This window comes from Olea europaea, chromosome 12 (genome assembly GCF_002742605.1).
Source record: "Olea europaea var. sylvestris chromosome 12, O_europaea_v1, whole genome shotgun sequence".
Classification (NCBI taxonomy): Eukaryota; Viridiplantae; Streptophyta; class Magnoliopsida; order Lamiales; family Oleaceae; genus Olea; species Olea europaea.
The window spans coordinates 3530758-3546275 of NC_036248.1; the positions used below are offsets into that span (position 1 = coordinate 3530758).

General features: G+C 31.4%; 2 protein-coding genes across 2 annotated transcripts in view; both read left to right on the forward strand.

The window, feature by feature from the left end:
* The first annotated feature begins 9776 nt into the window (after window positions 1-9776).
* LOC111405239 (guanine nucleotide-binding protein subunit beta-like protein) lies at window positions 9777-11896 on the forward strand. Its single transcript, XM_023034042.1, has 2 exons — window positions 9777-10729; window positions 11568-11896. Exons 1-2 carry the CDS (start codon window positions 9845-9847, stop codon window positions 11667-11669), a joined length of 987 nt encoding a protein of 328 aa, XP_022889810.1. The 5' UTR covers window positions 9777-9844; the 3' UTR covers window positions 11670-11896.
* Window positions 11897-15381: 3485 nt separating this feature from the next.
* LOC111405240 (cyclin-dependent kinase D-1-like) overlaps window positions 15382-15518 on the forward strand; it is a 4628-nt gene continuing 4491 nt past the window's right edge. Inside the window, exon 1 of the mRNA XM_023034043.1 lies at window positions 15382-15434. The gene's annotated coding sequence lies outside the window, so the exon portion shown is untranslated. The remainder of the gene's footprint in view (window positions 15435-15518) is intronic.

Sequence of the window (15518 nt, forward strand, 5' to 3'; positions counted from 1 at the left end):
AAAATAGAATAATTAAATATGAAATAAATAATATACATACTAAGATAATTAACGAAATATTTAAAGAATAAATTAAATTGAATAATATCTTTTTAGTTAACCAATTAATTTAATTAATTAAAGAAATACTTAAATGAAACATCGAATTACATATTATTATTTGTATTCAAATAAATGATCGAAATAGAGTAATTAAATATGAAATAAATAATATATATATTTAGAAAATTAACGAAATATAATTTTTTTAAAATATTGAATAATCAAATATGTGGTAATTTTTTTTGTTTAACTGTTTTAATATGTGATTAGATGAATCTATTTATTACTTTATTGATATGAAATCTGATTGGTTAAATTTGAAAATACGATATTTTATTTATAATCTCTTGTATATGGTTTTAACATATATTATTTTTGTAGGATGGAATATCAAATGGACAACGATCTAAGAGCTCATTTGGGAAAAGTTACGACGTATTGTAACTTTTCCAGCTATGCGACAGTGATTGAGGGGCTGGACGAGGAGCACGTCGACATACTTTAGCGATCGTTTTTATGGTCCTTCTATCCATTGAAGGACATGCAGTTCTCCGGACAAATTATTGATTCCTTATTACTCCGGCTACTTAAATCAGTCAATGACGATCAGCTTTATTTTGCTATGGGAATTGAATTAAATATTATTATTTTTATTCAAATAAATAATCGAAATAGAATAATTAAATATGAAATAAATAATATAAATAATTAACGAAATATTTAAAGAATAAATTAAATTGAATAATAATTTTTTTATTTAACCAATTAAGATAACTAATTAAAGAAATAGTAAAATGAAAAATTGAATTAAATATTACTATTTTTATTCAAATAAATAATAGAAATAGAATAATTAAATATGAAATGAATAATATACATAACTAACGAAATATTTAAAGAATAAATTAAATTGAATAATAATTTTTTTACTTAACCAATTAAGATAATTAATTAAAGAAATAGTAAAATGAAAAAATGAATTAAATATTATTATTTTTATTCAAATAAATAATCGAAATAGAATAATTAAATATGAAATAAAAAATATATATATTCAGATAATTAACGAAATATAATTTTTAAAGAAATATTAAATAATCAAATATGTGGAAATTTTTTTGTTTAACTGTTTTAATATGTGATTGGATGAATCTATTTATTACTTTATTAATATGAAATCTGATTGGGTAAATTTGAAGATACAATATTTTATTTATAATCTCTTGCATATGGTTTTAACATGTATTATTTTTGTAGGATGGAATATCAAATGAACAACGATCTAAGAGCTCATTTGGGAAAAGTTACGACGTATTGTAACTTTTCCAGCTATGCGACAGTGATTGAGGGGCTGGACGAGGAGCACGTCGACATATTCTAGCGATCGTTTTTATGGTCCTTCTATCCATTGAAGGACATGCAGTTCTCCGGACAAATTATTGATTCCTTATTACTCCGGCTACTTAAATCAGTCAATGAGGATCAGCTTTATTTTGCTATGGGGAAAGGGAAGGTATCGAGATTCTCGATCCTTCAATTTGCTCTCATTACAGGCTTGAGATGTACTGGAAAAGAAGAAGCGAGAGCTCGTATTATATTTATTGGATTTATATTTTCGAGGTAAAGGGCCGGTTACACCACCACAGTTAAACGACGCATTTAGGAGATGCGATCACATGTTAGACAAGCTGAAGTTAGGATTGGTGTATATACTGGAGAGTATATTGAGGTGTTGACATCCTAAGACGTCGATTGACCTTTTTCATTGGATGTTGTTGATAATATCGATGCTTTCAACAGCTTTTCATGGGGTCGGAGATATTACACCGATACTCTTCATGTATTCAGGAGGGTACATACTGTACCGAAATCAGAGAGGAGCGAGTGCAAATATGATGTATATGGCTTTTGCATGACTTTGCAGGTAAATATTCAGTTTAACGTAATGAGTGTTAAACTTTTTTATTATATATAAAAGTAAATTTTTTTTTTTAATTGTTGCAGTTGTGGGCATATGAGGCTATCCCTACTTTGGGTAGCAAATGGGCGATCACAAGGGAGACCAGCTGCCCATGAATGCTTCATTGGCGAGCACATGAGAAGCCATCGACTAAAGATTTGACAACTATCCTCGACGATCCTCAAGTGAGTATTATATATTTGCAATTTATATTGTACGTACATTTACTCGGCTCGATACATGCTTGTTAACACGTTGAAATATGATATGTCAGCTCGAAGTTCATGCTGAGTTGGTTGTTTCGATGGAAGAGGAGGATCAAATATATGTACGTGAATTACATGTTCCACCTAATGAAAACGATCCAGTGTTTGAGTCCGTTCCGAATAGAAATAGGGTACGTTTATTTAAGATCATTATTTATTCTGACTTATAATATTAATTGTCTTCTCTGTGTAGGAGCGTTATCTAGTAGAACGACGAGCACTTCCACTTAGGAGATCTCCTTCGCCTCCACCGATGAGATCTTCGTCGCCTCTACCGATGTGATCATTTCTACCGCCATTATCACATTCTACGAGGAGATCTCCGTCTCCCGCACCCACCCACCTCCCACGTGGATCACCTGCACCTAGTCAGACCTGTCATTCAGATGATTTCTTTACAAGCGTGACTGCTATTATTAGAGAGGAGCTGGGAACGATGCGACATGATTTTACGACAGAGGTAGTAACACTACGAGAGGAGATAGGGGTGCTGCGACGGGATTTTATGATAGAGCTAGTAGCACTACGAGATGATATTGGAGTGCTGCAACGAGATATAGGAAACTTCATACTGAGGTTGCAGCACTTCGAGGCGATGTAGCAGGCTTTCGAGGTTCTGATAATAGACATGACAGAGGGAGTGTTGGGGAGACTGGTGGCCAACGGTCGTAGGAATCGATGAGTTTTTTTATTCAATGCCAGAGGCCGGGAAGGAGGGGGTTGAGGTCGGGCCAGAGGTGTCGGAGGAGGTCGGGATGGCCAGGGTGGAGGGAGGGACATGGGTGTCGGAGGGGATGACCGAAGAGGTAGCAGAGAGGACATCAGAGGTGGTAGTAGAGGGGGATGAGGGGGTTACAAAGGACGAGAGGACGCCAGAGATGACGAATGACGATGTAGTATTCGTGTCGAAGGGGGCAACGGAGGTGTCGAAGGGTAAGAAGCGTGCTAATGACGCGCCAAAGTTGATGGTCGGTAAGAGATCAAGATTGTCGTCACAGTACATTGTTTCCCCATACACGGTCGAGGCGAAGAGAAGGGGTTTCTGGATGGGATGTTCCCCAATCTTTTTCGCGACGTCGACCTGATCAGACGAAGGCATTCGATGATTGGTTCAAATATCTTAAGTCCGAGTAAGTATTTTATGATTTTGTTACTCTTTTTTTGTATTTTTCGTAACTTTTTTTCATTTTTCAGAGATAGTTATACCATTGCCTGTATGACCGTGCCCAACACTAAAAAGTGGTTCGAAGATGTACTGAAGACTTCAGCTTGGCTCGCCGATGATGTAAGTTTTTTGAGTTTCCATTTATTATATTTATAGAAGTTGTTGGTTTATTTACTTAAACGACTCTATCTTTTTTGTTGGTGTTTTTTTGTTTTAGCATATCGACTTGGCTATGGAATTGTTACGTGATCAGGCTCGGAGATACTCGAGATCTTATGACAGTCCTGGTCGAGTTATCCTGAGCTCTGAGTTTGTTCGTACCGTAGATATTGAGCAGCACGAGCTCCTAAGCAAAGGGAATGAATATGTTGTGTCTGAGTACATGCTGGAGTGGGTGATTGGGCTACAGCTGAGGTGCAGAAAGCTGTGAACGGATTGTACACATATGTACATTCAAGTGATCGTGAACTCACACTGTTTTTCAGTGGAGATCGTATTTGCTGATTCCACTATGTATGTGTACAACTCTGATCATAGCTGTCTGACACAAAGTCAACTGGAGCTAATGGCTGTGATTGTGCCCATGTTGGCTAGTCATGCGATGATTCGAGCAAATGATAGATTAGCCATTGTGCGGAACATGACGACGACAAGACAAGAAAGATCATAAGGATTTAAAACTTTTTAATTTTAATATTTAATTTTCAATTATATGTTATCGAACTAATATATTCTTCTTCGGTTGCAGGGGCAACTGTGCCTTATTTACAATAAAGTACATAGAGTTTTTGAGCATTGGTCGCAATGTTGATACAATAAATCAATCTTGGATTGATATGTGGAGGCATAAATTAGCTTGTGACTTGTATAAATATAACTGTGATCCTTAGTGCATTGTATATTATTTTATTAAAATGTAAATGTTGTTTACTTCAGTATGATTCGTGTTGTAATATAATAATTTTTTTAATATTGAATTGGAGAAATACTTAAATGAAAACTCGAAATAAGTGCGATTATTCTTATTTAAATAAATAATCGAAATATAGCAATCAAATATTAAATAAACAAAATACACATTAAGATAATTAACGAAATATAATTTTTAAAGGAATATAAATAATCAAATATACGTGTCAAATGAAGATAATTAATGAAAGAAATATTTAAATGAAAACTCGAAGTAAGTGCTATTATTTTTATTCAAATAAATAATCGAAATAAGTAATTAAATATAAAATAATTAATATACGTACTAAGATAATTAACAAAATATTATTATTTTAATTTACATTGTTGTGTCTGTAATCTCTCCATATTGTCAGTTAATATATATCGTCGTCTCACTTGTATTAAAAAAAACAAAATATCATTATTTTAATTTACATAAGTAATCAAAATAAAGCAATCAAATATTAAATAAACAATATACACATTAAGATAATTAACGAAATATAATTTTTAAAGGAATATAAATAGTCAAATATACATGCCAAATGAAGATAATTAATGAAAGAAATACTTAAATGAAAACTCGAATTAAGTGTTATTATTTTTATTCAAATAAATAATCGAAATAAGTAATTAAATGTGAAATAATTAATATACGTACTAAAATAATTAACAAAATATTATTATTTTAATTTACATTGTTGTCGTGTCTGTAATATCTCAATATTGTCAGTTAATATATCATTGTCTCGCTAGTATTAAAAGAAAAAAATAAAATATTATTATTTTAATTTACATAAGTAATCAAAATAAAGCAATCAAATATTAAATAAACAATATACACATTAAGATAATTAACGAAATATAGTTTTTAAAAGAATATAAATAATCAAATATACGTGTCAAATGAAGATAATTAATGAAAGAAATACTTAAATGAAAACTCGAAATAAGTGCTATTATTTTTATTCAAATAAATAATCGAAATAAGTAATTAAATATAAAATAATTAATTTTTTACTTAACCAATTAATATAATTAATTAAAGAAATACTTAACCAATTATACATAACTAATTAAATATTTAACTGCTGCGATATATCAATTATTAAATCGTAATATTTAAATCAATCATTTTTTTAATTCAAATATGTTGTTAAAAAGGGTAATTAAACAATGTGATAAAGATTACATCTGATTTAAATTGAGAGAATCAAAAACATATTACAAATAGAGAATACATATGATTTATATATATATTACACATCTGTCGAGTCATTGTTTAGTGAGATCTGACTTGTACAAAATCGACGTGTATGTCCTGTAGCGCCGCATCTTCTTCACTTACGCGGTTGTGGAAATTCTTATGTAAATGGTATTCTAAACATCCGTCTACGACTAGGAGTACGCGGTGGAACTTCAGGTGGCAACAAATTATTAAGTACTACAATATAATCAAGAACTTCCTACTTGACTTCATTTGGTAGAGGAAATATAATTTCAGCATACGCTGCTCTCCAAAAATCAGCCATGTAATGATGACTGCATAAGTTGTGTGGTGGAAATCCTCTATACATAGTCACTGCGACAGCATGTGCACATGGAAAACTCTCCAACTGAAATTGTCTACACGTGCAGGTATTGTCATTCAAGTCTATAATGTATCCAACATTACGTCCGTATCTCACGGAGAAGCGAAATTGATCTAGTGGTTCCACAAATAGAGCTTTTGCCACTTCCAGAGTTTTGAATAGTCGATCTTCCTACGCCGGAGCTAGCACACTCGTGCAATTCTGGGTCCTCACGTCGATCATAAAACCACTATTGCAACTTGTTACGAATATGTTCAATCATTGCTAGAATTGGTAACTCTCGATCCTTCTTGAATAATGCATTGAGCGACTTCGCATTATTCAACGCCATCATGTTTTATCGACGTCCTGAAAAATGTGACCGTGCCCAATGTTCGACCCCCATATCAGATAGATATTCTCATGTACTTTCTGATTTATGTTCTATTTCACCCATGAACTTCGTAAACTCTTCAAAGCTGTAAACTTCCACAGCTCTCCTAAACAATGCAATGATGCCACTGTCCTGGTACCTAGTCTTCAGGTTACCCTAAATGTGGTACATGCAATAATCATGATGTGCTTTCGGAAAAATTTCGGCTATACCATTTATTATTGACTGTCCTCAGTCAGTCACAAATGCAAGGTTCTTGATGTTCCCAATTACGTCTCTCTATTGACAATGCCAAATGTAAGAGGATAAATTTGGATGTTGGCATCTTGATATGTAGTAATAATCAACTTCCCTTCATATCTAGCTTTTAGGGTTGTACCATCAACTATAATTAGAGGTCGCTTCGCATTTCGAAAACCTGTAATGCATTGTCCAAGAGTCATAAAAAATACTTGAAGCAATTCTGCCCATTGGTTTCAATAAAAAACGCCGAGTCAGAATTAGTTCTCATCATGTTGTGGCAATACCCTGCCAGTTTGGCATAACTCTCTTGAGTCGAACCCATTAAATCTTCCAATGCACATTTTTTTAGCCTTCCAGGCCTTCTGGTAACTCATAACCACCCAATACTCCCAATGGATGTCGTTGATAATATCTGTAGGTCTATAAATCGTCCGTGGGTCCTGAAACTTGTGCATTATCTGTCGACCAATAAACCATGATCGAGCTTGCCTATGATCATTTTGACGAATACCCACTTCACAAGTATGTTCCTGCGTATACTTGTGAACTACAAAGAACTCATTTGTGTCCATCTTTGTCGCTCTCAAACGCCAACTGCAATTGTTGTCCACACAAATAATTGTGTATGTAGACTTATTTGATTTTTTTTACCTTAAACTCAATTCGGTGTACAGCTTCTTACAAATCTCTTTTCGTGTCAAACAATTGATCAACATGTAAATCTTCATCATTAGGAACTACACGCGAATAGTTAGAAGACCGTGTACTCGGCCCAGCATGTGAACTCCCACCAGACTCATGTATCTGTCTGGATAAATCAATCAAATCCAGATTTGTAAATGGCCTTTCATCCTCATTGTTTTGAATTTCCTCGTAAATCCTTTGTGTAACGGTGACATCATGACGAGTAGCAACTGTCCCGAGAATAACCACATCACCCTCATGAGCAATCTCAATAGTCTCCCAAAAATCCTTTTCGTTATGATCATCTCCATCGAAAACTTCATGTTCACCCTCGGAGACATTTTTCTTCAACAAAGTTACGCAAATAGGAGTTGTCTTTCGAACTTGGTTCAATTGAATTAGATACTTTATTTGCACTTCAGAAATAACTTTCAAAGGTGGAATCGAAATTGTTGAACGCTTTTGAAATAAAAATCCCAATTCCATATTGTACTAAAAGGAATCGACGTTAAGCATGTTTTGTATTTCATTGTACATGTTCGTAAACGATGTATTTTTTGTTATCGAAATAGCAGCAATCCCTTCTCCTTCACTTGTCCATTTCCATTCCCATTGACAATTTTATTTCCTTTGAAATTCGCCGAAGTAACAGATTAAGACAAATGCTTTTGCCATATCTGCGTTATGAATTAAAAATTATCAGAACAAATTAGATTAAATGCCAGAACCGGGGGGAGGGGGGAGGTCCATTACGGACGTTCGATCTGTAAGAAACGAAGACATTTTCGTCTTCGTCCGTTACGAACTATTTGGAGTTCCGACGTCAGATCGGTGCCGACCTAAACTTCGATTCTAATATTATTTTCTCTACCATTTAAAAAAATATATGACTTCAATAAAAACAAAATTAAATACTAGGAAAAGATATTTACCGAATTAAAGTGCTGAAATTTAACGAAATATTTTTGTTGAGGTTGATAACTGATAAGTTTATAAAATTGTGAGGTTGAAGTAGATGAAAAATGAAAGAGTTTTTATCGTGTTAGAGTAAACAGATGAAAATAGTGACTTCGTTTTCAAATCTCAATTGAGAGGTGTTTAGATTTTAATTTGTAACTTAAGGATATTTTTGTCTTTTTAACAGATTTCTATTTTTGTAATTATATAACTCATTAAAGGGTATTTTTGTCTTTTATACAAAAATAAGCCTTTGTCGTGAATGTCAAATTTTTTTGGTTAAAGTGGAAAATTGGTTGTTTGACATGGCCAAACTTAAAAGTACCCCTTGTTTTACACCCTTTACTTATTTTAATTTTTAGTACGGGGTGATTTTCAACCCTAAGTTCACGTAATAAAATATTTTACATGTATTTTTTTAATCATACATTCTCCGAAATATATCATTCAAAACTATTTTTTGAAAATTTTAAGACCACCATACAGGGTTGACGTTAACGTTAATTTTTCTGTTATTTAAATAGGGAAAGGAGCCGTGATCATGATTACGGAAGGGAAAATTTCAAAACTAAGAAGATATTTATTACCCATTTCAGAAGTAAGAATACAAGTTTTAAATTTCAAAAATCAGATATTCATTAAAATTTATTTATAATTTCATTAATTAAATATATTAAGGTCATGAATCTATACAATTTGGTTACAGATTCACAATTTAATTAGTCACATATTATTTTTCAGTCACAAATCATAATTTTTTAATGTCACAAATTATTTTACGGTCACAATTCAAAATTTTTGTAGGTCACAGTTTGTTCGTTGGTCACGAATAAAAAATTTATATGTCACAATTTATTTATAGGTGACATATCACAAATATTATAGATTACAACCATTAAACAGTCACAAATTATTAATTTTTTAGGTCATACATTTTTTTGTCATAATTTATCTTTCTTATTGGTTATAGATTAACCAATTTAATGATCACAAATAACCAATCAATCTATGATCACCACCAAAAAAATCACCAATACCATCGTCACCCTACAGAAACACTACAGTCTTAAACAAAATCAACACATCATTGCCACATTAATAAGGCCAACTGCACCGCCGAAGTTAGCTTATTTTTAAACAATTAGGATATGTTCAATTGCAAAGATGAAAAAGGCAAACCAATTCCATTTAAGTTGGAAAGAAAAAACCACCAAAATCATAAGAATTTGATTTCCACTCAATTGGCCAAAAGCATGCTTTAAAATGTTTGTATTTTAAAATTCGAACTCTATTTCTACTTTTGTATCAAACAACCAAAGTAAAAAAGTGAATTCATTGGATGTGACATTTTTCATGAAATTTAATGCGAATCTTTAGTTATTCTACAATTATTAAGTATTATTGTGTGGTGCAATTTTCACTAATTCATAAGGCCCCAGGCCCATAACACACGGGCCCGAACAGCCCGCCCATATATTCGATTCCCGGAAAGGCCATCCTATACAGGCCCAAAATTCATCAACTATATATTCCCTTAATTTCCTTCAGTCTTCTTTTGCAAACCCTAACAAACCCTCCTCGAGTGACAGAGCGCACACAGAGAAAGCGGCTATGGCGCAGGAGCAGCTGGTGTTGAGAGGCATAATGAGGGCCCATACGGATTGGGTAACAGCCATTGCAACGCCGGTAGACAACTCCGACATGATAGTCACCTCTTCCCGTGACAAGTCCATTATTCTGTGGAATATCACTAAGGAAGACAGGACCTATGGCGTCGCCCGCCGCCGCCTTACTGGCCACTCCCACTTCGTACAGGACGTTGTCCTTTCCTCCGACGGTATGTTTGCGCTTTCTGGGAGCTGGGACGGCGAGCTCCGCCTCTGGGACCTTCAGACTGGTGCTACAACCCGCCGATTTGTTGGCCACACTAAGGATGTGCTGTCCGTTGCTTTTTCCGTTGATAATAGGCAGATTGTTTCTGCATCGCGTGACAAATCTATTAAGCTTTGGAATACTTTGGGTGAATGCAAGTACACTATTCAAGACGGCGATGCCCATTCTGATTGGGTTTCTTGCGTCCGGTTTTCGCCTAATACGCTTCAGCCGACTATAGTTTCTGGTTCTTGGGATAAGACTGTGAAAATCTGGAATTTGTCTAATTGTAAGCTGAGGTCCACCTTGGCTGGGCATACTGGTTCGGTTAACACGGTGGCTGTTTCGCCTGATGGGTCCTTGTGCGCGAGTGGAGGGAAAGATGGAAGGATATTGCTATGGGATTTGGCAGAAGGGAAGAATCTTTACTCGTTGGAAGCGGGTTCGACCATTCATTCGCTTTGCTTCAGTCCCAATAGGTACTGGCTCTGCGCCGCCACTGAAGCCAGCATTAAGATTTGGGACTTGGAGAGCAAGACTGTTGTTGTGGATCTTAAGGTTGATTTGAAACAGGAGAGTGAGATGGCTGCTGAAGAGACTACTCAAACCAGTAACAAAAACAAGGTACATATATAATCTTTTCTGTCTATTTCTGTAGTTAATTTGTTAATTATTAATTATGAATATGCTTCTTCAGTCTTTTTGGCAGTCATTTATTGAGATCGATTTGAATTTGTTTTCTATGGTTTTAGTTTATGCATTTGACACTGCAAGTTCAGATTTTGTACACGTGTTTATGTAATGTAGTAGTCGAATATTTTTCTGGCGTTATGCTTGGATGAGCATGTCCTTGTCCGTCTATGAAACTTGATCGATATTTTATATATAATTTTGTTTTTTTCAAGATAAAAGTTTGAGAACTGATTAATCTGCAATTGAGATGCACTCATTTTTGTAATCTGCAGTAACAATTCTTTCGCTCACACCCTTTTGCAATTTCAGTCATACTTTATAGTTCTCTAGAAGATAGCTTGACCCATCCTACATGGTCGACTAGCTGGTGGGCGTCCATTAGCTAGCTTAAGGCTTTTCAAATTATCGAAGATAACTTGTAAACTTTTATAGAACCCTGAACATTATATTCTTGATTTTACATTATAAGATAGCTTGACCCATCCTACGCAGGGGCAACTCGCTGGTGGGCATCCATTAGCATACATAAGGCTTTTTAAATTATCAAAGATAGCTTGTAAACTTTTATAGAAACTTGAACATTGTATTCTTGATTTTACATTAAATTAATAAGTTTTGTTTGCTTTTTATGATACCATGGCCATTGCTTGGTCTGAATTTGAGAATTTGAGGTTGGTTTTCTACCTTTGTTTTGAGTCTTGTTGCAGTGAATTCTTGAACCTTTTTGGAAGTACTTGTGTAACTGAGCTCCTGAAATTTTAAATTGTAGATTCTATACTGCACTAGTCTTAATTGGAGTATGGATGGGAGCACACTATTCAGCGGTTATACGGACGGTATCATAAGAGTTTGGGGCGTTGGACGTTATTAGAAAGCACACGTAGCTAAGCAGTCAAAAATGCTTCTGTTACAATGATTTAAGCAAAAGCAACTCTACATTTTATTTTTGAACTCTTGGATGAGCATTTGGATTCTCATTGGTGTTTCATTTTTTAACATCTTTGTTTGCTTAATTTAAAGATGCTTGAAATTTTCTCTTATTGGATTATCATTTTGAATCCCCTACTGTCACCATGTTTTAGTTGGGATCTATGGGCATTTCTGGTTTCAATAGTTTAATAATTCTATGGATTCATTCATTCTTCACAACCCTTGTCAAGAGTGGCCGAAGGGACGTTCCTCTATAAAATACAAAGTAAAGTTGAGATGAACTGAATCAGTATGGTTTTCTTGGTTAGAGTTTAGTAATTTATAAGTAAACTTTCCTATGAACACAATATTTTAGTTTCTTATTAAAAGAAAGTAGCAATTTACCGTGTTTATAAAACCTTGATCTTAAAAGGTAAACTATGTTTATTTTAAATTCTAATAGGTGCATTTGAATGAGTTTTTATTCTTTTTGGGACAAAGTTTTATAATTGTATTAACTAATAACTAATTAAGCCAAGTCTATAACAATGAATCTTTGAATCCAAGCATTGTGACAAATTGTCATAGGTAGGGTATGTTTGACTGTAAGAATGAAATTTAGATAAAAAGAAAATAAGTTATAGGCAACTAAATTGTCTCAAAATTATTTGCATGAAAAATATCAATTAAATGTATTTGATTAATTTTATTTTTAACCTAGAAAATGTGATATTTATCCATTTTTTTTATTGATAAATAGATGGAAAAGGGAGATGGAATAGATGAGCGATAGAATTATCTAAAAAAATAAAAACCTACTCTCTTAAAGAAAATATTTTTCTTATTTTAAAGAAAAATATAGTCATATGATCAAAAGTGGAAAAATATTTTCCATAGAAAAAATATCAATTAAATAGTATAAAAGTAGAAATTTGGTGAAAAATGATATTTTTCATGAAAAATATTGACAATCAAACGCACTCTTATATCCACCCAAAAAATTGAGGCTCTGTTTGATTCTCATTTTTGAAAGAATGAGAATAAAAAATATAGTGGTTGCAAGATCTACACAAGAAATAAAAAGTCAAATATGATAGTTTGATGTGATGGATAGCGATCATATTTTTCATTTTTATGGTCAAAGAATGAAAATCGAACGAGGGCTGAATGTATCATCACTCAAGTTCGTCAAATAAAAAGAGGAGAAAATTTAAAAGACAAATATTATGGATGGAAATAAATTTTTGATTTTAAACTCTCAAAATTTTAGGGTAAATGAAATACTTTTTATGAGATTTTATATTTTACTTTCTACTTAAAAGTATCCTCAACTATGACTTTTTATGAAGCTTGAAAGATTATAAAGTCTATCGAATTTTGTGAATTTGGATAACTTTCTACAAAATCCATAAAAGTATCTATAATTATATTAAAGTATCACATCAAGGGAGAATTATTTTATGGACGATTTTAACCCCCTATAATTCAATTATTTCAATAATACCTTATTTTTCGTTTTTTAATATGTAATAAATATTATAAAACTATTGTCATTTTATGAAATTTGTGTTATTAATTCTCAATTAATAAACATTCACATTAATTCAAATTCAATGAATTTTCACTTTGTTAATCTTGAATTATATGAATTTAGAGTTATTATAAATGAATTTATTCATATTCATGTATTTAAAATTTTTAACAAGTATTTAAATTTATGTATTAACAATTAATTTCTATGTATCAAATATAATATAAAAAGATTGCTCATTTATAACATTTCATCATTATGAAGAAATTGAATAATAAAAATTGAGTCTTAATAATACAATTTGATTACAATTTTTTTTTATTAAATTTCTATTCTAACTCTAATACGCATGACACTCATCAAATTCTCAAAGAAATTGGTATCAAATATTACTTTTACATCGCTTATAAAGTATTTTAGAATAATGTGCAATATACGTTCAATTTTGATAGTGATTATAAATGATGGTAAAATTTCAAAAGAGTTTGTTACATGTATATTAAATCTAGGATTGTCGGGACTTGGGGACATTTAGTTTTAGTGAATTTTCTATTAAAATTTCAATTGATGGCACCTATATTTTAATGAATTTTAATAGAAATTATTAAAATTTCAATTGAAGATGACTAAATTCATAAAAGACCTTATAATTTTTTAGAATTTCAGTTGAGCTAGTACATGAATTTTTTTATGAAGTCCTTGTTTGAGTCCCAATTTTTTTTGACAAAAAATAAATAAATTATTCTTAAACAATGTTTTGACATCATTTTAATAACACATTTTTCAATAAAATAATAATTAATTTACACAAATTCAAAATTTTTTCTTTATTTTTTAACCATAAATCTTCCATCAATACACTATTAAAAAATACATTTTTATTGAGATCAAACAAATATAAAATCATTGACACTTTGAAAAAATTTGCAACTCTAAAATTAATTTTAATCATAAATTCATAATTATTATCCAATTATTATTCACACATTTCGAAAACCTGTTTCTCATTATAAGCAACTATTACAAGCACACAAATTAAGAAGTACAATCAATATAAGCTTATTATATTGTTGATTTAATTTAACGTTTATGAGTTAGTCCTCATTTGAGATCCAATTTTTTGATAATATATATATTTTTTTCAAAATCAATTTCAACCACATATTCTGTTAATAAAAAATATTACACGTAAATCTACATTTTCTAAAAATTCACTATTCCAAAAACTATTTTTACCGAATAATGAGGCTCAAACAAGGGCTTAATATATATATCATTTTTTTTTTAGTTACTTAACATTAAAAATGTATAATTATATTAAAGTATCACATCAAGGAGAATTATTTTTGGACGATTTTAATTCTCATACAATTCAACCCCTACGATTTAATTATTTTAATAATACATTACTTTTCGTTTTTCCATATGTAATAAGTACTACACAATTATTGTCATTTATGAAAATTGTATTATTAATTCTCAATTAATTAATATTCACAATAATATAGATTCCTTGTTTGAGCCATATTATTGGAATGAAAATGCATTTTTCAATAATATATTAATGAAAAGTGTATGGTTAAAAAATAAGAAAATATTTTGAATTTGCGTGTAATATTATTTTATTAAAAAATGTGTGATTGAAATAATATCAAATAACTGTTGAAAAATGTATTTTTTTTAAATAATGTGGCTCAAACAAGGCCTCAATGAATTTTTATTTGATGAATTTTGAATTATATGAATTTAGAGTTATTATAAATAAATTTATTCATATTGATGTATCTAGAAATTTTAATGAGTGTTTAAATTTATGTATTAATAATTAATTTTTATGTATCAAATGTAATATAAAAAAATTGCTCGTTTATATTATTTTATCATTACAAAAAATTTGAATAATAGAAATTAAGTTTTGAGAGTACAATTTTCTTCTATTAAATTTTATGCTAAATTTTATTTTTCTTTAATTCATCTAAAACACATTAAATATTCTAACAAATTGATATCAAATATTATTTTTACATTACTTATAAAGTAATTTAAAATAAAACTTTGACCGGTAATAAATAAATATTGCAAGCTTCATTCTCAAATTATTTTTCTGAATTTTGTAATAATTTTTTATTCTTGTTTCCTGTGTTACAGAAATGAAGTGAGGGCGAAAAGCAGGTGCACGCTGCACCCTCACGCTCTGGCCCACCCACTTCCCCTTCCCCTGTTCTGCATATTTATCAGCTCAATTTTATGTGCTATCTGGCGACTTTTAATTCACAAATT

Coding starts and splice junctions, on each gene's coding strand:
- LOC111405239 (XM_023034042.1), top strand. CDS start 9,845: ATGGCGCAGGAGCAGCTGGTGTTGAGAGGCATAATGAGGGCCCATACG. Junction 10,730..11,567: donor AAACCAGTAACAAAAACAAG/GTACATATATAA, acceptor TTTAAATTGTAG/ATTCTATACTGCACTAGTCT.